This window comes from Manduca sexta, unplaced genomic scaffold (genome assembly GCF_014839805.1).
Source record: "Manduca sexta isolate Smith_Timp_Sample1 unplaced genomic scaffold, JHU_Msex_v1.0 HiC_scaffold_54, whole genome shotgun sequence".
In the NCBI taxonomy this organism is placed as follows: domain Eukaryota; kingdom Metazoa; phylum Arthropoda; class Insecta; order Lepidoptera; family Sphingidae; genus Manduca; species Manduca sexta.
This window is the reverse complement of record NW_023595341.1, coordinates 224,758-249,656: the sequence shown is the minus strand read 5'-3', so window position 1 is coordinate 249,656 and position 24,899 is coordinate 224,758. Positions and strand designations below refer to the sequence as shown.

The window sequence follows — 24,899 nt, the reverse complement described above, 5'->3', positions numbered from 1 at the left end:
GCACTTTAATTCACCCAATAACAGGCTACATTTCTATCAACTGTTTTCAATAAACGATCTCAATCCCAATCTTCAATCCGATTCCGCGAATGAACCAATCAAAATAACTCATATGTTATCATGTCGAAAAATACTTTGTTCTGATTGGCCCATTTTTGAGATAGATCGAAAAAGTGTTTGGATTTGTTTATTGAAAATAGCGGTATACCGTGTCTTTATTTTTGGGTACACACCAGCTGACTCCTAAGCCAACACTGATAAACTGTTAACCATGTATATTAGGTCCTTCTAAGGTCACTATTAGAGCCCCCAATTAATAATCAATCGATTATTTTTAAAATTGGTTATAATAAATTTGGCATTAAAATTATAAATTATAATTAAAAGTTAAAAATGTTTGATGAACTACGAATTTCACTACTGCAGAAAAACCTGTTCAAACTTTACTAACATTTTTTTTCATATTTTTATTTTTCCAGGCAAAAACGGCTCGGGAGCTACAGAAACGAAACACTGGCAGGACATGATCACAAAACCGAGGCAGACGATCGTTCAGTGGCACCGCCTTAAGCCCGAGTAAAATTGTTATAAAAAAGTTACACAACATAAGACTGAGCGGTTAAAAATGTTACATAACATGGTATGCTCTGGGGCTGTCCTTTCTTGCGCTGTGCACAGTACTAAGTCTTTTTTTTATATTTTTTTTTTCTTAAAATATTTTTATGTGCTCTGTGGTATGATTTCTTATATTATTTTACTTGTATAATTTCCTTAAATTGAAATTACAGTATCGTATTTTATTAACAGTGTTGTGAAGTGAATTAAGTTTACCAAAAAGAAAATATTTTTCAGATGACTAAATAAAATTATTTTTTTATTTATTATTGTCAATATTTAAAAAAGGTTTAGTTTGCAATATTTTTTTTATTTGTTTGCACACGCTAATTTTCCAAACTTGACGAAGACTATCCAAACAAAAAATCTTCAACTCATTGAAACTTAATGTTGAGTAGAAAAAGACACTTTCTCGTGCATTTTCTATGCCATAAAAAACTTATTTTCCATACATTATGGTAAATAAAATCATCTGTACATTACGATGGAAAAATAAGTTTTTTTGGCGGAACTTTAAAAAATTTCATGCTAGACGACGGTTTAATGGATGTTAAGAGTTAATAGAAAAAAATATTGTTAGAAAATATAAAATTAATTGTTAAAGTAGCAAGTCGAGTACGTATCGCACAAAAACAGTAGACGGTTATGTTTTAATACTTTTCCTTTCATCGTTGCTCAAAACTTCAAAACACGCCATTTCGGCGTCTGACACACTGACGCTGACGCGCTGACGTCTTCAGACGTCACGTCAGATTTTTTTACGTCACAAACAACTGCCAAATTGTTACATGATACCATTGAATTGTGTCAAAAGTCTTACTTTGTTAATGAAATTGACTAGAAATGGACATTCTAAATTAATTGTTAAAATAAATGATAGGTCGTGATTGAAAGTGGAGGGTCAATTTTAGGTGAGATTATAAAGTTAACGGCTAAAACAGATAACTAGTACTCGGTCTGTCAAATTTAAATGCTCAAATGAACTGCAAAAAATCACGAAAAATCCTCAAATAATGTCATTTTCGCTCTTGACATTTGCGTCTGACAGGCCGACTCGAAGACAACGTATTTTTTTTTAACCAGCTTTGTTAGTTAATAGTTTCTTTTTGTTAATAAATATATGAATAGTTAAATAGTAATGCTTGTTGTTACATGTTACGAAGCTTATTCCGTATAGTAGATTCGATGTTGGTATTCAAGAAATATACACATTTATAAAATGTTTTATAGTATAGATATATTTTAATAGATGTAAAGTAGCTTGTTGTTAGAGTTAGAAGGTTCAATATGGACATATTAGTTGCAAATATTGGTATATGAAACAATCAATAATCTATTGTAGTTTGGGAGGTTCGTGCTACGTTGATCTGTTATTCTGGACGAGTTTGGGGTAAATTTTTGATTGTGGATATTGAATTTTTTTTAGAAAAAAAATTTTTTTTTTCCTTATTTAGTGTAATTTTTTCCAAAATATTAGTTTCCATTAATACTCTAAGGTGTCGTTTATGAAAAAAAAAACTTCAAAACATTATTAAAAATATGCCCCAAACATTAAATAGGTTAAAAGAAAAGACAAGCAGACGATTTCCGTATAGTTATATAAATTAACAACTGAGCTTGAAATTGAAATAATAAAACGATTTTAGTACATTGCCAACACCAGATTGTTTGTAATTTGTTTTTTATAAAAAAAAAACAAACTAATGAACTTTAGAAAAATAATCTGAGCCTTTTTGATCGTGTTAAGAAAAAAAAAATAAAAATAAGTTTCTTCCTCTTAGATTTGTTAATCATTTTATAGAATATTTTTTCCTTAAAAATATAATATACCTAATAACGTAATCAAGTGAAATATGTATGTATAATATTTTATTTACCATTTTTATTTTATTACCGCATCCGCATCCGCATACCGCATCATATTGAAGTGCTTTTGTATAAAGAAAGGACATGAAGCAGTAGCTGTCATTTAAATAAAAACATTATTCTGTACCCTCTCTATAATATTATCATAGTCATTACCCGAAATCATAAGTCTTGTGTATACTAAAATTAACACGTAAAACAAAAACGAAAACACATGAAATCAACTATAAATTAAACATGAATTATTTTATTGTAACTATCATTAGCAAAAAAGTCCAAGTACCAAAGAGAAAGTATCGGACCACAAAATATCAATTCCATTTTTGAAAATCTAATCGATATAAAAAATCGGTTACTATCTTCTTCCGAATAAAACCAAGAGAGTACTAGGAAACCATAACCCCAACTGGATTACCTTAAGCCTACCCCAATTGGCGAGGTATAAATACATTGCGTAACAACCAGCGGAGCGTGTATCGCACACACGCAAACGCAATACCAGATTTTGTAATGCTTGCGTCACCTCACCCAGATTAAAGTGCAGTAATAAACGGTTGGCACCTTTATTGATATGTAACATACGTTCTTACCTTTCTTTCTTTGCCTTATTTTTCGCTTTTCCATAATCTTCACTCAATCACTCTTTAATTTTTAATTAATTTTAACCACAAAGATACGCCATACGGAGCCTCTTAATTAGCAGTGACCATCTGGTGTCAGTAAATTCATTAATTAATGGTAACGTGGAATAGATTACCTTATAAACACGGTGAAATATACCTACATTTCGTGCAAGCTTAATATTTTAAAGGACATTGTAGCCATAAGAATATTAAAAATTACAACCATGCAGACCTACAAAACTATTATAACTGTCGACAACTACTACTTTAAGCAATTTGATTTTAAATTCCGTTTTCATACCAACAAGCAACGCCAGTCACTTCGTCCAATGAACTTATAAGTAATGGTTTCTGTAGCCGCCTTCGTAACAATTCTCGAGCCTTCGATAGCTAATTATCCAATCGAAACTAGTCCATTTGATTCTATGTAATCGGATATAAAAACTTAAAAATTCGGAGATATCTTCTTACATATTCATATAGTGACCGTCAAAATTTTGTAATATGATAAAGTATGTCAATATTTGCTTAAATTTTTATCTGTGTCAAATTTCAATATTCCAATTAGTCAATGTCTCTCAGAACATCGTTTTGTGAAAGTATCTACCAATATGTATCAATGTTTTATATTTTTACAAGACAGTTTGCTATCATGTCCTTTCGGAGCAATTTTGATAAATAAAATGTTTTAATAACCATAAAATACCATCACTTTCAAAATCATTAAAAAATCTATCAAAACATAATTGCAACTAAAAATTTAATCTAAAATTAGTCGTGAAACTCAGATTATAGAAAAACTAAATAACTTAGCTGAAAGTCTATATTTTTTAATATCGTATATGGAGATGGAGTTGTCATCTAATGTATATTCGAAAATGCTTGTTAAATTATTTTTGCTATGCATTTTTGGGACTACATTATATATTTAGCTTCTCTAAATATGGACGTCAGAAATTCATTATTCTGACAAAACAGTCAGACCTCCATTCATTAGCCAAATTAGTCAGTTTTGAAATCAAAATTGGCATTCTTTTGTTTCGCTGCGTAAATCAATCAAGGCATATCCTATAACGGTAGGGGTGTTAAAAGATATAAAAATATTGTAAGTATAAATGAAAGGTCAAAATGAGAGGAATTATTTAATAAATGTATATAATATTAGGCGTTGTAATCATGTTCGTTGTAGAGTTTGAGCTCATTGCAGACCTGTTTTATTGGTTTCGTTAAATTTGGATATGCTACCTACGACAGAATTTATTTATTAATTATTTATTACAGCAACTAATTACGGTGGAACCTCGTTTATCTTAACTAATCAGGACCTTAATGAAATCCATAAAATCGAATGTGAATCTACATAAATGAATATCTATAATAAACCATCAGACCATTTCATCGTTGTTAAGGTCACATTAAAAACACTAATTAGTGTCAAGATTAAGATAATTGTTAAGTTTTGGATGAATGAATGTCAATCAAGGTTAAGATGACGAGAATGGACCGCAGTTCAGATGGTTGAATATCGATCGAAGTTAAGATATCCGAGGTTCCACTGCAAACAAGCTTCTCAAATGTAATGTACAACAGTGTGACATATCAAACCATATTATGTTTTGTAAAATTCGCCTCCGAGGATATATAAGTATTTTCATGAAATGTATTAAATATATAAGAGAAACTCGTATTTTTGCTGCGCACTTCGATACTTATTTTTGAATACTGTGTACATAAAAGTATTTTTTCAAAAACTTCTAGGACGTTCTTTTGTTTAGCACCATCTAGTGGACGCGGTGCACAACTTTCGTATGATTTCAGTGGCGCTTTTGCGTCTTTTTTTGTTTTTTTTTTTTTATTACAATGAAGGCCGAGACAATGAGTTACTAGACTAAGTGAAGTATGAAAAGCATGTATTCAATTATTTTCCAACGCTTTCGCCGAATGTCGGCCATTTTGTATTTCTTTGCTAAGTATTTTTGGCTCAAAGTGTAACTTGTAATCGCGGTCGGTGTCTATCATGCAATACGGGTGTTTACAGACGGAGCGGGAAATTAACCGCGCGTCTAAACCGCTCCGTCTGCCACCAGCCTTAAGTGTTAAATTAGGACAATTGTGATTCTATCTACATAGTTGATTATATTTTATCATATAGTTAAAAGTTTTAAATGTAATATCATGTAATTAAGGAATATGTGTTTAGAATAGACATAACATAGTATGTTAACATATTGAATCGCTTTCTTATTATTTCTTAATGGCAGAATCTTACGTGACGCTGCACTTATTACTGTGAAAACAACAAATAAAAGTAATCAGTTCCTTTTGTACATTAGTATAGCTTTCTGGGTCTTAATTTTGTTTTACATTTATAAATAAAGCATCTTCTGACTTTTTATATACAGAAAGTCAGCAAACGAATTAGATAACTTTATGGTAAGTTAGAACACCTTCGAAGCCAATAAAAACTACGTAATGACTTGAGAATCGATTATCTATTTGACCAGTTACAGTTACTATTTGGGCAGTGGAATATTACATGACTTGCATTTTATACCCATCTGGGCCCTGATTCTCTACACTGCTACACGTTACTTTGACATTTTAAACCAAGAACGTAACGCACAGCGTCGCGTTTTAGACAATAGAAATTGGCACACAGAATACCATTCCACGTAAATTTCACGAAGATAACGTAAAAATATATGTATGACCTGGAAAGTCATACGCATGGTGAAAACTATATCAAATTCTCATAAAAAATATTAAAACAAGATATGTTATAATGATTTCGCAACTATATTGCTAAGTCAATTTCTTAAAGTTTCCTCAGAAATGTTTCTTGAAGTATAGAAGTAGCAAAATAATAGATTTCAGTTCAGAAAAAAATATAATTATAAATCCATGTTATCTGATTCAAAACTGAATTGATTTTGATGAATTTTCATAAAAGTAATTCTATTAAAGAAATGATAATTCTTTCCAGGAGAAATTTATCCCTTTACCAGTAGACAGGATAATACGTGTAGCGTCATGATTCTTCAAGCATAATATCGTAATACAATAATTTCTGACGAATTATTTAAACTATTTACGTGAAATGTTTCTGGATAATTTGTTTATGTAGTATGTTAGTACGTAATTTTATCGCTAAGTTATTTATCGATATATAAAGTGTTGACGATTAAAATGTATCGTGTATTTACTACATTCATTATTCCCAATAAAAAATATTAAGTTAATAGTATTTTATTACAGACAAGTTCTTAAAATGACGATAGCCTAGTTGGGTGAGAAACGGACTGCCAAGACGAATGTCCGCAGGTTCAAACCCCAAGGGCACACACCTCTAACTTTTCTAAAATCATGTGTGTATTCTTTGTGAATTTATCGTTCGCTTTAACGGTGAAGGAAAACATCGTGAGGAAACCTGCACATCTGAGAAGTTCTCTATAGGAATTTCGAAGGTGTGTGAAGTCTACCAATCCGCACTAGGCCAGCGTGGTGGACTAAGGCCTAATCCCTCTCAGTAGAAGAGGAGGCCCGTGCTCAGCAGTGGGCAAGTATATAATATAGGGCTGATAATATTATTATTATTAAGTTCTTTAAACTTTGTTAGTATCTTGAAAAGTTCTAGGAATTAGGTAAAGAACGAATTTTGTACCGACTGCCTCGGTAACTTTAAATTACAGTACGACTGAAGGGCTAAGGTCTCGGGTTCGAACCCCAGATCAGTCAAAGTGGTATTTGGTTTTTCAGTGGTCAGCCCATAGTCTGGAATTTGTGGCCGATATGGAGATAGGCTGGGTCCTATCACAACATGTAATGATATACGTAGGGCAGCAAGTGAATAAAAAAAAATATTAGTATTGACCACCTTTTTCTTTGCGTTCCAAGCCTTGGCTTTTTTTTATTTACATTTGTTTCCTTTTTAAATTGAAGAAGTATAAATATTGTAATGGGAAAATTGGTTCGTAATACTTAACATCTGCTTCATTGACTACAAAAGGAATTAGGTTACTAATAAAACTAATAAATTTAGAAATTTTGTATTTTTTATTGAATAACTTTTCTATTTATGTATATCACAAACATTATAATTAGGCAGGTATTCAAGTAAAAAAGCCGATATTCTAAAAAATCACAAAAATAAAAATAATATATTTTTGCAGTCAACTTTGCTCGTTAACTAGAGTTCAAACTGTTTTTTGAATTTGGTATTGATTTTGAGACCAATTTTTTGACCACTAGGGGTTGCCTAGTTTTTAGGCTTTTTTAGGCTTCTCCTCGGCTTTCTCGCCTTCTGGTGGGGGGGTTGGGAGCTCGGGGTACTCTAGTTTGGCTCCCTCCTCACAGGTAAAGATGGGACAGCAACCAGGGAAAGGCGCGGTTTTGTTGGTCTTGTCTGGAATGAAAAAGTTATTTGGAATTTATTGGAATTAAATTGTTGACTGTCGACTTCTTACCACAGAAATTTTGACATATATTTCTCTAGTAGCAAGTTATGGCTCCACACGCGTGTTAATTTAAAAACCCAATATTTAAAGAATTACGTTACACATCCCATATCTGTCAATTAAAATATTGTAAAGGTCTGCACCGAAAATACAGGAATTGATAGTATCCACAAACAAACTGCACAATAGCAATGAATTATCGTTAATTTCCAAAAGAGCAAATAAGTTACTACATGATTTTTTATACGAATTAGTTTAAGAATACGTTTTTTTTTATTTTTACTAGATATTGATCCTGCATTGAAATGTATATAGACTTTATAATACTAAATTAAATGATATAGTACTAACCAGTGTCGAGCTTGCATTTAGGGTTGGCGAGCGGCAGGGGTCCGCAGTCCTCAACCAGTTCCAACAGCCTGGGGGGCTGGTCCTCACTCAGGACGCAAGTGCTGCGGCCGCAGAAGGGGGACAGCTCCCAGGTATTGCCGGGCTCAACGGTCGCGCAGCGGGTGGATGCGAAGCAGGTTCCGGGGAAATCTGGGAAAGGAGATTATTTATTAGTACATTGCCAACGAGTTTAAGTTTAATCATTTTCTGATCATATAAACTAAACGACGTGGTGCATTTGAAGGGTCGAAGAATCTATTTCATTGACAAAAGTACGTGAATAAACAAGATAAGTAATTTTCATGAGACTACAATGCTTGTACTTTGTTAAAAAATATAAAATCTATTACATTACTATATAACACCTACATTATTACAGAGAGATCAACTTATAATGGTCGATAGGTCATTTACCTGAAAGCTCTAAGTAAATAAATGGGATGCATAATCATTTACTAAGACATTAGTGCGAGTAAAAGCTTACTTTCTAATGGTTTAAGATTTCTAATTGTTTCTCCATACTCCGGGAGGTAAATAACGAACAAATAGCAGTAGGCAGACATATACTTAACAGCTTTAGCTTTACTTTACATTTGGCCATGCCTACGATTAAATAAATTAAACTTTTAGGTAAAGAAAAGACAGACGAACATGATTAGGCATAAAATTAAGTAATTTTCACTAATGAATCAAATTCTTAAGAGAGTCCACTATAAACTCAACAATTCTTTTTATATTACGTACTACAAAAACTTCAATCAAAACAATAGTTTTAACTACGTTTACATCCATTAGGTCCCATATTAGAACAAATGATGCTAATATTAGCACCTCCTACATACATCCTTGTTAACCTCAGTTTGAATCATCTCAATTCTCTATGATTCATCGTTTTTGACCGCTAAGAATTTGCTAATCAGTTCTTTGGAGTATCACGCATTGTTGACTGGCAAATATTTTGAAATTCGTAGATTAGATAACATCGGCGTTTCTTCCTAATTATAATGTTTTTTTGTATAATTTATTAATAACATTATGCTTGTTATGTTCTCCACGGCGTAATTACGAAGTTTTTAAAGCCGATTTAGAAATATTTAATTACGACTGCAGAATGTAATTATTGTATTTTGTAGTATATATATTGTATTTTGTAGTATAATGAAAATAGGGTTTGCACTATTAACTCCCTAATTCAAATTTATAATTCGATAGTGGACTACAAATATTAAAAGTAGTTCGAGAACATTCGATCATAACGTAATCTGTTCATAATAAAAAATTAAAGGAGTTTATAACTGTCCAACACGGCAGCCGAAGCGCAAACAATAATAAGTGAAGAAAACTCAAATCCAAGTTCCACAGAAACTAAGACCATAAATTTAAGTATTTCGAAACCATTATTCACATTATAAAGTAATAAATAAGCTGAAATGGAATGTAGATGCGCATGGAGGTCGAGTAAATGCCACGCCGCTCACCAAGCGTTGACATTTCGAGCTGCAGAACTAATGCAGGTGAGCTGCATTAGATTTCGAAATGCAATGTTATAGAGTAAATTATTAGGTAGGGTTAATTGCACAGCGAAGGGTCGTTGCAAAGGAATTTAGGATAGTTTAGCCCTTAGGACTAATCAGTATTCACAGAGAATTTTATGGAAATATCTGCTCAGTTATTCAAGTATAATAGCAAACATAAATGTTTAAACTGAATTTAACTACCAGGCTGTTTGCCAGAAGGTAAATATTGGACTATAAATGTATGGCCTCTAACTAAATAATAGAGCTGATCATTAGTTCACGTACAAAGTATCACATAATATTCAGTGAATTCACTTCAATGTCTTACAGAAACCTGCCAGAAAGGAAAATAGTACAATTAAATCTTGTTTAAGATCCGAGAAACGTATAATTTATTACAATAAGCAAGGTTGGAAAACTAGAAGCCAAAAGTACATTTCAGCAACATTATTTCCAACCCATGCCATAAGGAAAGAGATTATCAATAAGTATATCTAACAAGGCTTTGCAATTCGTTGGTAGTATACTCAAAGAGCTTTGAACTATAATCTTTTAGATAGCTATGAAATGCTTACGTCATCAATCACTTAATAATAGATAACCAAAGATCTGGGTATCAGTAAACTAAATTGCTTAACCATGAAATTGAACCCTAAAACTGTACTGTTCACTACGAAGTAGACACTAAAACTCTAAACAAAGCATATTAGTAGCAAAGAGAGCGTATATCCTGCAAATTGGCTTATTTCACAATAAAATTAAGCAATGTGAACAATAGCTATTCACGCTCGGCTATTGTTGTTGGGCCATGATCTGGTTTCATGTAAGATTATCTACATGGGAACTTTTTCTATCATAAAACCAATAAATGTTGCCTAGTTGTGTAGTTTATGAAACTAATGAGGTCCAGATTCGATGAAGTGGTAAATCATTTTTTCTAATAAATATCGCGTAATAATTATAAAACCTTTAATTTATCAAAAAAAAAATCGATGAAGTTTGCTTTACTTAATTAGGATGGCAATACAGAACTAATCTAATTTGCATAAAACTAAACCCCTACAGGAGATCCTTTACTTCCTAAATCGCTATCCACTATCTGAATCCTGAACGCAACGCGTATCATCAACTAACCCACAATCATTATGTAAGAGATTGCAAAATCCATTTCAATATGGTTCGAAGTAACAGCTAATCCGCGCAGACCACTTTCACTCGATCTGTTGCGTGGTTCTGATTTGCTTCTATTAACTGTTACTAAAGTAGTCCAAGATTGATGATACTTACACACACATACACACACATCACGCAATAATCCCCGAAGGGGTATGCACAAGCGCAACCAGGGCACTTTTCGCCAAGTGTGTTCCCACCCATGATGTGATGGGGGCGAGCCTATACTTACAATATTTGCTTAATAGATCAATAGACTATACATATAATTAATTTTAATTAGTGTATGTCTAGTGTTTGCAATCAAGGCTTTTTTTAAGTCATACTCACGTAATCATAATTAAATCGTACTCTTAACATTTGTTATTTTTATCTGAAATGCCTTATTTAATTTTGCCCAAAGGAATACCTTCTTATTACTTGATTACTTCACAGTCTTAACATTAAATTCAAACTACAAGAAATTGTTTAATATTTTTTATATATTTAATAAATTTCCGCCATTCGCCATATGTATAAAGAAGGCAAAAACAAAGATATTACACATCGTTCTACAGATTTTTTTGACATTTCTTGTCGTTTTAATTACCGATACTATGATACTTGCGTGTACAAGGCTATAATACTGCGTTTGTGTTAAGACCGATTTCCTCTTTCACTTTCGAGTGCGTTGAAGCGTTAATAATATATCACCTACGGCTTTAATTGGTACACTTTGATTGAGGAAATCTTTGACAGCGTAGTGACTTAATAACTAAATTCCTGTCAGATTTTTCATTTTTTTTTATTCGTGAGTTGTACGGTTCTTGAACGACGTTAACGATCTATAATTAATTGTTTTTGTACTTTAATTTTAGATTCATGTAAAACTTGCTATTTCTTAATATGTTTTAGTTAACACTTCTAGTTATTGACGGTAAAATATTAAAACTCGAATTATGCCCAAATAATATATGAATATATTTATGAACATATTTTTACACTAATTAAATTACTATTTGAAGCTTTAGAGTTAGCAACGACTTCTATAAAGCAATTAAAATGTTATAATACTAAAGGGCAAAATTGATAATTCATTACTTTACAGCCTTACATAGGACGTGTAATTATAATGGTCGATGGAACAAAGTGACCTGTTATATATAAAGGGCATAGTGCAATTAATGTCTATACTACAATATTAATTTGATTTTATATTTATTGATCATCTTGGGCCTTTGATCTTTATTATAATACGAATAATATAACACACTAAATTAAGTGACATTAACATCTACATACTACATTGTAGCCAGTGTAACTACTAGACGTAATGAGACTTAACATCTCATGTCTCAGGATGGTGAGCGCAGTGGAATACCAAACAATACTTTTTAATTCAAGGTGTTGGATGGTGTTACTACTGTTTATGGGGAGTCGTATTGCTTACCATCAGGCGATCGGGAAGCTCGTCTCGTAATTCAAAGCAATAATAAAAAAAACATAGAACTATATTACCCATTCTGTGTTCTATAATAATGAATTGTTAAAAATCCCTACGTAAATATTGTCTGATAAAAATAAGTTTATATTATTCCTGTAAGGTGATTTTAAATTTGTATTAATGAATTAAATATTCTTGTCTTTTTAAAAACTTTTGCCATAAATTATTCTAACCACAGATGTTAAATAAAAAAGTGTAAGTTTCAAATAAAATAATTTTTCGTGCCCTAAGGCACTACTACTCCATGAAAATATTTCTCGAAACAGTATACTTTTACTAAGAAATCCAACTATACAATGATAAAACATCTAAAAACTAAAACCGCGATTTTTAGCATAAATATTTGCTTTACTATTCATGGATGATTTTTCGTAAAGACGTAATATTGTTTCATTTAACAACGCAATGTACTACGAATTAATCGGTATAAATGTAAAAAAATATCATTATATTCCAATTATATTTGCGAGAAATATTTCAAGACTGCTTGATTACCGTCGACCACTGCACTCTGCATTTAAAATTCTCCACGTTACATAGCCCAAGGGAAGTGAGCCAATAAAGGAAGCATTACGACAGTGTCACGGGTGGGTGGACAGTAACCGTCCGTGCGCTGTCGCAACTAGTGTTGTAACTACCGTGTGTGGTATAAACTGCTGATTTGAATTGAGCTAGGTAAGGATGTAAGAATTGACTGTAAATTCTTCAATAGAATCATTTACATAGGAACGTATCTGCAGAATTTAACCAGTGGGAAAAGAAGTAACGTCACGAACATTTAATTCATACAAAAATCTATTATTAATCAAAATAAAGTCAAATTTATTTTCATTAAGAATATACTTAGTTCATACTTATGACAGCTTATTATATCTACGTGACTTTTACACCAACAATATCTCTGAGACTGAGACTCTTCGGGACAAGTCATTATAGTCCTAATCATTGATGGTTCGTCCTCTTCCAGTGACCGGCCTGAGCCGAGGTTCGTATCTCGTTAGTGGGTTGCCATCAGAATTATCGCTTAATTTTCAAGGGTTGCGTGCGCCTAAAGCGCTCGCCCAAAAATCCAGAGTGTTTAAGCAGACCCTTGTCAGACTAACAAACGTATGTCGTGATAAAAAAAAGTCATTATGGCGGGTTTTCGAATATTCCTACGTATCCATTATGTACAGTCAACTTTGAGCTGATAGTAATTACCTAAATCTGGTTCGCTCTCTTAGTAAGTTATATAAACACGTTTGATTTATAAACCTGACCTTGATCTTTCTGCGAAATGTATTGACATTTGGTTTTTTGGTTTCTGATTGATTTGACAGGTACATCATATAACTTTAGCATAAATTAGTAAAATCTGTGATTTATGATAATGAATCAGCTTACTCGTGTCGACGTAGCTTTCGATTAATGGAAGAATAGTATTTCTATATTTAAATTACGTCCTGTCTTAGCTATGAGTATTCAATTTGAACTGCGACTTTTAGTTTCTAACCAAAACCATTTTGCGAATTAAAATATTTCAAAACATATATTCATCGAACACACATTAAAATAATCATTTAGTTCCCTGAAAATTTAAAATGCTCTTTTTTTTTTTTATAAGAATTCATAAAGTTTAAAAAAAATAATGAAGTCGGGTAAGTCATTCTTAAGTTATTAAATACTTAACCAAGAGAATTAGGGAGTCATTCATATAAATTATCAAGAGGCCATTAAGAAAACCAACAATTGCAACTCAGTTTATCTTGTTAATAAAGAAACAATTACGCAAGTCCAGGCCCTTACATAAGTTGACAAATGAGGAAATACAAAACACGTCCTTAAAACTGGTTTCGAAAGTGAGGTCCGGTATTCGCTTCCCGGTTGGGCAACATCCGAGCTCACCGTTAACTTTGTTTGGGTTTTTAGGCTGTTGTTTGGCAAAACGAAGCTTTTCTCTTGTATCAACTAACGCCTCAGATCGCTTATACTATTTTTTAAATTACTTATTTCTTTTCTTATATCAACCTTAATATATTTAACAATAAGTATGATTTTATTTTAATTTATTAGAGTACAGGAAACAAACAGTATAATAAACACGAATAAATAAATACAAATTACTTAATACATAATACCAATAAAGTTTCCAACATTTAAATTATTATAATGATATAAAATGAGTCATGTATTGAAAAGGCTATTTCAGACAAACTCGATATCATGTCTCCGATAATTAAGGATCAGGATTTATAACCATACTTTCGATTTCATACAAAAAACGCCGCTGTCAAGAATCAAATTGATTAAGATTATTCGAGACTCTCTCCCTATACCAGGAAGTTTTTAATTGGGTTAGTTTCCTGATGACCTTAAGTTTTGAACGTGCGTGAGTCATAGTGAGAGGCGTGTGGAGTCTCACCTTGACTCGGTAAGTGAACGCGCACAGCTCGAGGAAAATTGTTATGTCATTTAGCATAAAAAAATAATTAATAACTAGACCGAATATAAAAACAGCGTTTTTCCAGGACGATAAGGGCAAACAAATCGTTTTCAGGCCAACGACTTACAACTATTTTGCATAAACGATTCCAATTTCAATCTTCAGTCCCATTTCGTGAATGTAGTATTCAAAATGACTCATGTATGCATGTATAAAATCTTTGTTCTAAAATGAAAAACGCTATTGGGATCGTTTATTCAAAATGGCGGTTAATCATTCATTCGTTTGAAAATCGAATACAATGCTCAATATGTCATATAATTTAAAAAATGAATTTCAAACTATCGACCGGATGGCCAAAATTATTAAGTCAAAAAAGTTTTTATCTGTTGTCTGATTTAGTCTGTGTCAATGTTGTAAAGAAATCTGGACCGAATGACATAACCAAGATATTGGATGCGGCCCAAAACGTGAGTTGCTTAACTTGAGAGAAAGCCATCCTTGGACCTCGTTTTAAAATACCAAATGAATATTATTGAAGGCTTATTTGGAAACATTGCTTGACATATTATATGATGAACCTTAAGAAATTAAAAGAAAAAAAATATAAAATAATAAGGTGGTGGTGTTAAATTATGACCTTGAATCAAACCAAAACCGCAAAACGGGCACGCCCATGAATCTAAACATCGTAAATTATCTTTATAATTTAAATGGATCACTTTATTAGATCACATTCCGGTCCTATTTCCTTAATTGGACCACATATGTCTCATAAATATTTATCCACTGACATTTGGTCTTAGGAAAAGGAAGTGACATTTCGTCGATGACATTTTGTTTTTTTATCTGTCAAATTATGTAACAATTAACTCGCTTTTGCCGGGTGAGTGTAGGAGTTACTCCAAGGTTTTTTAATGCTCTGATTTAAAAATTGTCAGATGAAAATGACCTTTATATGTTAAGCCGTTACGTCTTGATACCCAGAACCAGCAAAGCATGTGTTTATTAAGTTTTATTAAATAAGTATGACTGTCGCTCTATTAATGTAAATAATACTGGCTAAAGGGATTTGTTCCATCTCTGTCTTGATATATTCCTTTATAGCGTTTAGTTATTATACAGAATTTACATTATCAAAAATAAATATCAATATCTAAAAAACGTCCACAAATGGGATTTAATATTAATATAAGCATAAATAAATAAGCAAGCGCAGTATCACTTATTGGGCTAAGACAAAAAAAAGATACAGTTCTGTCTACGTCTTCAAAGTTATGAATAAAACAAGAAATTATTGTGCTTTTAACAATTGAATCATATTTACATAATAACTATCTTGTTTCGAAATTTGAAATTCAAATAGCATTATGTATTCAAGATTCCGCTGATATACTATTAAGACGTTGGGATATTTTTCAAAATTCTTAAAATTAAATACGGTTATAACTGTACATAATTATAGTAACGTTATTTTTGTAAACTAATTAAAATGGCGTTATTAAAGAGCGCTGAAGAACATATTAATGCAAATTCTATCATAATTAATACTATATGAATTCATAGTTATACTCTCTTTATAGATAATAAAATAATTTATTTTTCTCTTAGAGTCATAGACTTACAATAATCTAGGTTCCGCCATTGTACGAGATTAGGGCCTGATGTAGGTTTTAAAAGGGTATATTTCATATAAATAAAGCATGGTGCTAAGAGAGACCGACATAACCAATACTTTAATCGGCAATCGTAGAATAATTATCTTTAGCTTGTTTTTATCCTAAGTGTATCTTCAACTATCTTAAACGGATGTCAAATTGATCAAATGCACATAATACGATCAGAAATCAAACATTCAGTTCTTAAATCATAACTTTCGACACTAGGTTCAGAAAATTCTAGACCAACGTGAGAGGTAGAACAAAACATTAATATCGCAAGACTAATCGTTAATAGTTGTGAAAGTGTGTGTCATGAATCGGTGAAGGGGAATTTGCGACTGCCTTTTGAATTCGATCATCTGAAATCGTGAACGGTTATTATCGATAGGTGATCGTCTTTCAGAAAGTGAGGGTGTTCTCTATTTTTATTCATGTTACTAGAAAAATAACTCGTGTGCGAGAATCAGGTGTTCGTTTATTTTTCCAGCTAGGTTTTTTGTAAACGCTTTTTTATTCTTGTTTGCTTTAGGAGCAAGGAAAGTGAATGGAAAGTGAAATTTTGCGCAGAGCGATATTTTATAATTCTATTTAGGTTTTGTAATTTTTTTAGACTGTTTTATTTCTTAAATATCGATAATATTACTTGAACAAAGAAATGTAAAGAACAGCGGGTAAACGTGGTCATTGACCATGAAATTAAACAAGGGATCTGGACACCTGTCGTATTAATGTAAAGGCGTTTAGGTCCCTTTTGCGTCTCATAAAAAATTCCTTACATTCAACACAAATTTATAATGTTAGATTATTTTAAAGCTACCTTTTCCTTAAAATATGGCCAAAGGCTAAATTAGTACTAAGAGTTTTCAATAGGTATTTTTTTTTCTACAACAAGTAATAAAATTACTTAATTTCATAATATAAATTTTAAAAAATCTAGAGTAATGTTCTACGGCCAAAGTAATATAAAATGGTACCATTCTAAAATACAACCAACCGAATCTTTAGCCAGTCTAAATTATTAGATGCACGTAAACTAGTCTAAGAAACTTGAAACTAGTTGATCTAGTTTCATATTTTATTGGATATAATTGGCTGGTTACTCAAATGTCAAACGTTTTAGTACTTTTAGCAACTGTATCCAACATAAAATACACGGTTATTGTTCTACGATGTGTTAAATTATTATATACGATTTCGTTTATAATCAAAGAAAAAAGTACGCAAAACTATTTAATTAAAAAATATTTTTTTAATGTTTTTATAGATCCCGCCATTCATCCGCCATCTTGAAATATGCAACGATTTTAAAAAATGAAACTAATGCATTTATCATTATTTAAGTTTTGCCCTCTTTGCTAAGTTTCTTCTTCCTAGTATTCTTTACGTTACTTATTACAAAAGTCTAGGCCAAACTGGTGTCAGAATCTTGACCTAGAGACATGGCTTAATAATAAGTTTGCCAGTTAGCAACAACCGGTGTGGCTTTATTATTGTGTTATGTAAATCGGATGGAAAATAACTAAATCTACCAATACGAAAATATATATTATTACTGGCCAGTATAATCAATTAATATAGCCGGATTGTCAAAAAAAATATATATATTAAGTAGCACCGCCATGCCAGAGAGAAAAAAAAAAAAAAAGTAGCACCGCCGGAAATAGGCAATACTTGTGTACCATTAATTTCTTTAAAGAAATAAAAATATATCAATGTTAACATTTATTATAATTTGTAAACTGGATTAAACTTGTTTTTTTCAAATACGATTAGCTCCGAAAACCATAAGGCGTGTACAATTTTCGTCTTAAAAAACATTAAACGCATCTTGCCCTGCAATAAAAAACGATAATACCAAATGATGCTCAGGTTTTTGCAACGAAACCTTGACCGGATAAAATGGCGTGTAATTTTGTGACCTTTTTCTTTATGCCTCAGAGATATTGTGATAGGCGACACTAGGATTTATAAAGATAAATAAATAATATCTGTTACGTAAATAAATGTGAAAGCATAACATTCAATAAAAATAGGAAGACTGTGACTAACAAAATTAAGTATTAGAGCGAAAATATGGGTTCAAAGGAAGAGAAAAAAAAAAACAAAAATAATTCAACAGTTAACTATCCCGTAACATGAATATTTAAAATAATAAAAAATATCCGTACATTATTCATAAATATATATTTTAAAAAATCGATAATCCAACGTTATAACGAATTTCCAATAAAGAATCGCATCACCTCGCATCACTTCTCTCTGGTATTGCAGAAACCTAAAACCTGCTCTTATAAAAGGTAAAATAACTTTTACGTGGCTTAAATTGGGCCATGGCTGTTTAGCGTGCTTCTTTTATTTGGAAGGTAACCTTTTAAAAAAAAAGTACTTTATTGTTTTTTTTATGAGTGCATTGGACTTCACGGTGATTAAAGGATGAGTCACATTATGCCGGTTTGATTGAAAGTAAAAGTATGTTCTCAGTATGTTATGTTTTAAAAAAAAAAAAAAAAAAGTTTATTTAAATTCGGCCATTACTTATATATTAATTTAACGCGATAATAAGTTATAAATGTTTTAATCGACACAGAAATATTAATATTTATTTTATTTTTTTGTATCGTGTATAGTTTTTTAAATTCGCGTGCTTATAATTAATTAATGTTTTGAAAGTTACCGCCGCATTAAATGTCAAAAGAACAAAGGCTAGACAGCCGTAAGCCTAATTTTATAAGTAACTTGTGACAAAATTTAATTTATTTAACCATTCATATATTTTATTACGCCTTACAAGTATTATGTATAAACAAGCTATGTTACTTAATTTTTCTCGAACAAGTCGATTGTATAAGACCCGGCCATCCGTATCTGACAATGTTTTTTAAGTTACCATTTGTGAAATCGTGCGTGCAAAAATAAAGCGGCTGCGCACGACAATACAAAAACTTTGTTATTATTTTGGCGAAGATAGAGTTTTTGTAATACCAAGTCTGGAATTGGTGAAAGTGATACAATTTTTTTTTCTTTTTTGTAGAATTGGATAAAGGAATCGCAGGCCAAACAGCCTTGGTTATTATGTATTTTTTTTTAATGATATCTACATTTACTTTGAAGATGAACATTTTCTTTCTTATATCCAATTAATTAGGAACTTATAGGGCTTTAAATGAAATCAAAAGCTATTCTGCTCGTAATTTCCAATGATTAAAATAGTAAACCATAGATTTTATTATGAACTTAATACTATTTAGCTATGCATGTGTAAATAAAAGGTACTCATCAAATCATTGAATATGGAAAGCTTTTTGATTATTACGTTAATAAAAAAAATATTACTAATTATTTTTTTCGTTATAACATTATTGTACCTTTCGTCTTAATATGTTTTTGTTTTTAAAAATAGTAATTACGATAATAAATTTTGATCACCTAAATAATTATTATCCAATTCTCGTTCCCTGACATTTCAGCTATATTTTTTTCTAATTGAAAATATAATATGAATCAGCACACCCCTATTTTCCAACCCTTCAACGCACCTGTAAACACTTCACTCAAAACACTGACCTCTCAACACATCAGCGGGGATAAGCCTCTTGTATGTTTTTGGGATGTCTTCTTTTTCCTCAGCGGCGAAGGCGAGAGCGAATACAGCCACCACGACCAAATACTTCATTTTGAGGGGGGGAGAGAAAAAATAAAAAAAAATTAACGAGCACTTGAAAGCCGCGCGGTCTTGCAACTGAGTCCGCGGCTTGCGGTCCGCGCGCTTTATTTAAACTCTTTGGAGGGGAGTGAGTGCTCAGGGTTGGCTTACGAAATCCTTTTTTCGAACCATTGTTTTTTTTGTTGAACTTTAGGCTTGCATGTGCAATGTGTCATCTCCGGAGACATGTCTTCTGTAAATAATTGTTCAATTATAAAAGGAAAATGCTCACGGGTCACGAAATCCCAGACTATATATTTAGATAAATTATAGCAATAATATTATTGTAAGTATTCGAGTTATTTCTTGAAAATTCATCCCTGCGACTGACTACTGTCTGAAGGTTGTGTGAAAGTCACGTAAACTTTCACAAGAACGGATTGGTAATCAAAAGCTAGTTTAGCATAGAACCATTTGTGAAAGAAGTTAAATGATAATTTAATTCTATCCTTACCACAACTTATCTCGTGGTTAAAATATTTTTAAAACTTAAACTATTTGACGACTCAGTGTCGTAAAAAAATACATTTTGTAATGTAATATAAACTCACGCCTGCACTGCGAAAAGGTAGGAAAAGTGTAGATAATTAATGTAAGTACCCATTGTTACAAAGCTTTAGATTTCTAAAGCTCTATAATATTATGGTAGCTGGTCAATCCATCACTATATCAATAACAAATGTAGGACATGTGTATTGAATCGATAAACAAATTTGAAATGGGTCATTATTAAAAATTTCAGAATTAACCTGTAGGACAATGGTTCAACATAATTGTTGGGATTCTAACTTGTACTAGAACGGTAAGGTTGCACTAGACTGTAATATATTCTACGAATCGTATATAATTGTTTTTATACTTATTATTTCGGTGTAAAAGTCGTGAGCTTATAAGGTATATAGACCACCTCACGATTATTAAATGTTTATTTATAATGAACCTTATAAACATAAATACATAAAGGTAAACAAAGCTTCTGGAATCCAGTCCAGTGGGTGTACACAATACAAGGTTGATATTGAACTAACTAGAATTAAATCTAATGAAAGTAATTGCTTCGCTGCAGACTTCACTTGAGGATATTTCGAGGATTTCAACCTACAACCATATGAAGTTATAAACAAGTCTGCCTCATAACATATGACCAGCTTCCCGTATATCCATAACAATAACAGTAGCACAAGATTCGATGGTGGTAGCCTATAAGTATCTTGTATCCGCTCGAATAGCGACCACCGTACACAAGGTATTAAAATCCGCCATAGAAGTCCATGTAGGTGTCGCGTTCCAGCATCTACATGTGTTTATCAAGATCAAACAGGCCAGTATAATTGTGGCGACCGGCAAGGGGTTATCATCTCTCGTCAGTCGCCATTGTACCTGGACCCACTTCGCTTACTATTTCAGTGCGGTTAGTATGCCGTATCCAAATAAAAAATCTGGATATATGAAACCGTCGCATTAGAATTCGATACACCATCTATATAAGAAAACATTGCGGTAGCATTTAAACAGTTCGATTATGCAAGTCAGATGTATTTTAAAAATTCAAATTTGCAAAATTCATAATGATTTCATATGTTTACGCGAATGTTAAACATTAAAATTAAACGGGGTCACAGGGGGACTACGAAGGCTGCAAAGTCTTCGAAACGTCGGGAGAAAAAGTAAAATATTAAAACCGCGATAAAATCTGAAAAATTGTTTCATTTTAATTGCAAAATTAATTTCCCAGATGTCAAAATTGAACTCATATTACGAATCTATCCAACTATACTACCACATGATTAATAACAATACAGACAAACAGAAAGTGTTACATATCGTTTCACAGAGTAAAGGCAAACAAAACTGGTCTAGATATTGAATAATAAATCACTTTAATACTACCGGGATTGTGACAAACGTGACAAAAAATGACATTTCATTAGCTAAGATCTCAGAACTAAGATCGTCTCGTTTGGCGTTCTTGGTCTACGAACCGCTGGGTTCGATTCCCTGGTCACAAAATTTGCCCACACACACATTAAATTTAGAGGTTTTCCTCTGCTCGAGCTAAGCTCGGTATACTGAGCGCCCGCCCTGAGACCCTCTGGGAAAGGGTGACCCAGTTTCCCTTTAAGTGAAAACGGAATCCCCTAGAACTTTACTTATTATTTTTGTTGTGTGGATGGATGCCTGTTTCTGGATGATATGTATGTTTATTCCTGAGTCCAATTTATTGCAGTATTTGTGTAGGGATTTCGCAATTACCCCTGTGGCTCCTACAACTATGGGAATGATTTCTGTTGATGTGTTCCATAACCTGGCTATTTCGCGTTTCAGTGGATAGTATTTACTTAATTTTTCAATTTCTTTTGCTCCTATGTTATAATCTGATGGAACTGTGATATCTATAAGGTATGTTTTATTCTTTGTTTTGTTAATGTATATTATATCTGGCCTATTGTGTACTATGGTATTATCTGTTTGGACTGGTATCTCCCACATTAGTTTGGCGCTATCATTTTCTTTAACTTGTGGTTGCATCAAGTGTTCTTGCCACCACAGGTTTGACACCGGAAATTTATGTTTCTTAGCTAGGGTCCAGTAAATATATTGTACTATATTGTTGTGTCGTTTAGTGTAGTAAGTGCCCGCTAGTTTTTCACACCCGGAAACTATATGTTGTGTGGTCTCGTCTTTTACCGAACAAAGCCGGCATTTACCGTCAACTGCTCTTTTTAATATGTCCCGCTCGTGTGGTTTAGTCATAACTGCTTGATCCTGAATTGCAAATATGGCTGACTCTAATGATGGAGATACGGGTTGTTTTTTAAGCCACCGGAAGGATTGTGCCCTATCTATATTTTCCTTTTCCAAAACGGATTTATAAAACTGTCCATGCAAAGATTTTAACTTTATTTTTTGTACTCTTATTTTAACTATTGCGTGTTTGATTTCTTTATCTGTATATTGTTGATTTTGTCTTAAACCTAACTCCTCTAGATAAATTTGATTTTCCTTTGTTATACAAATATTTGTCTTTATTTTTATCGTGTTGCTCTTAGTATATAATCCTTTTTGGTATCTAAATATGTATTGTATTTAATTATTTGCCACACACACATAATTATAAACACTATTATTATAATAGACTACTACTACAATAGATTAAGTGTTCGAAAGTACTATTGTCTTCTTCATCATGAGATGGATATCGGCTTCCCAGAATCTGGGTGCAATAATTGATTGTACTCGTATCTCTGACTTATTTAGGTGTTAAAGGCGCGTTAGTTCTATCAATAAATGATTGATTATTAATTAAATTATTTATTAACGAGTAAATGCATCTATCACTTTAAGAAAAACCTCGAGCGAAAGTTGTTAATGTATAATAATAATCGCTAGTTTATGACTACATAACGATTTTATAGTAACTTAACATAATGCTTTTCTCTTAAAAGAGTTAGATGGAGACGTAGCTGTACAATGACGACTGTGGTTATTTGGGTCTCATAATAGGGCCCTAGGATAGGATAAAGATGGTAGGATAGTTTTATAAATTTTAGTCATGTGAGGCATTGAATTCGATACCGAGAATAGGGGCAGACCGCGAGTTGAGGACCCCTGGGCTAATTCTAGTTTGGGGGTCATACTTAATCAAATAATTGCTATTTGGCCAAAAAACGAATTTGAAGTGCAATGTAGGTAGGCACAATAAAAAATCAAAAAGAAGACAGTAAAATATTTTATTTATTTATATATGTTGTCGACTATCATTAATGGAGAATAGGATCCCTATCAAACTATTGGACTCTGGGCTATAAAGGCCTAAAAAGTCCCAAGAAATATCCGCAGCTGTCCGAGAACTTAAGTAGAGTCTAAAATCGACCACAAAATCTATACATAACTTGAAAAGCACACTCAAGATTACCACCAGTAATTACGCTGCTATAAAAGGCAACTATATTATAACAAGGAATATATACTAACAATAAAATAATTATAATTTGAAACTAACTGACATCGAATTAATAATACAATGTAGAAGATAAATCAATTCTGTCATACCAAGAACCATTTAGAACTCGAAAATAACACCTGGTATCTGTTCACAAAATGTCGACTGCTGCCCATGACCTTCTCTGATTGTGACATAATCCATTGGGGTTAATTATAATTATATAACAATAAAAACGGACGGGATTATATTCACACACCTCAGTAAATGAGCAGAGTTCCTTATGTCATTACTTAAAAAAAGGTTTTTGGATTTGTTGTAGAAAATAACAGATTTTTCGGTCATTTTGAGGGTTGCCTACCACAAAAGGAATCCTTATAGGATCACTTTGTTGTCTGCCTGTCAAGAGCCTTTTTCTCAGGAATGACGTATCAAGTTTAATATTATATCAAATACTTAGATCTATGGTTTCTTTCAGCTCTGAAAGAATTAAAGTCATAAGCCACTGTGACTAGAGATAACAGTTTATGTCGAATATTTTGCGATTTCACAAAAAACACAAGGGTACTTCCCGTTAATATAGAATCATAATATTTGGCAAGAAGCAACGAGAAATTAAAGCGAATTTACTATTACAAACTTATTATTTGCGGTTGATGCATTAACCTTAGGAACAAACGGCGAAGTTGCGTTTGTCTCATTTGAACTTATCGTTTGAAGCGACTTAGAATACCTTATCTACAAACTTATACGGAATCCTCGATGCACAAGTTCAACTCGCAATTTTCTATAATATAACACTAAATAAAATCTATGACACTCTTATAAATTTTGACTGTGTTTTAGATCGCAGTCTGATATCATTCTTAAAAAAAAATAAGAATATAATTTACAGAACCCCAAAAGAATGATTCATCATTTAATACAAACTACCTTGCCATCAATTAATATTGAATGTAGATTAACAAATTAGTAGATGAAATACTTTAGGTATATTCTAATTCTTACTTCATTTTATTATATTAATATACGAAAACACGTTTGATTTG

The 24,899-nt window shown here is 32.1% G+C and overlaps 2 protein-coding genes across 3 annotated transcripts in view; one reads left to right on the top strand and one right to left on the bottom strand.

The window, feature by feature from the left end:
• Positions 1-6,348, top strand: part of LOC115447180 (synaptotagmin-7) — a 32,852-nt gene extending 26,504 nt beyond the window's left edge. For both annotated transcript variants that reach the window (XM_037447042.1, XM_030174161.2), the window contains one exon: positions 480-6,348. In XM_037447042.1, the coding sequence (XP_037302939.1) occupies positions 480-580 (101 nt within the window). In that variant the 3' untranslated portion in view covers positions 581-6,348. The remainder of the gene's footprint in view (positions 1-479) is intronic.
• A 790-nt stretch (positions 6,349-7,138) lies between these two features.
• Positions 7,139-19,962, bottom strand: LOC119188577. Its single transcript, XM_037447043.1, has 3 exons — positions 19,769-19,962; positions 7,910-8,098; positions 7,139-7,506 (listed from the first exon to the last, which is right to left on the bottom strand). Exons 1-3 carry the CDS (start codon positions 19,875-19,877, stop codon positions 7,367-7,369), a joined length of 438 nt encoding a protein of 145 aa, XP_037302940.1. The 5' UTR covers positions 19,878-19,962; the 3' UTR covers positions 7,139-7,366.
• Between the last annotated feature and the right edge of the window lie 4,937 nt (positions 19,963-24,899).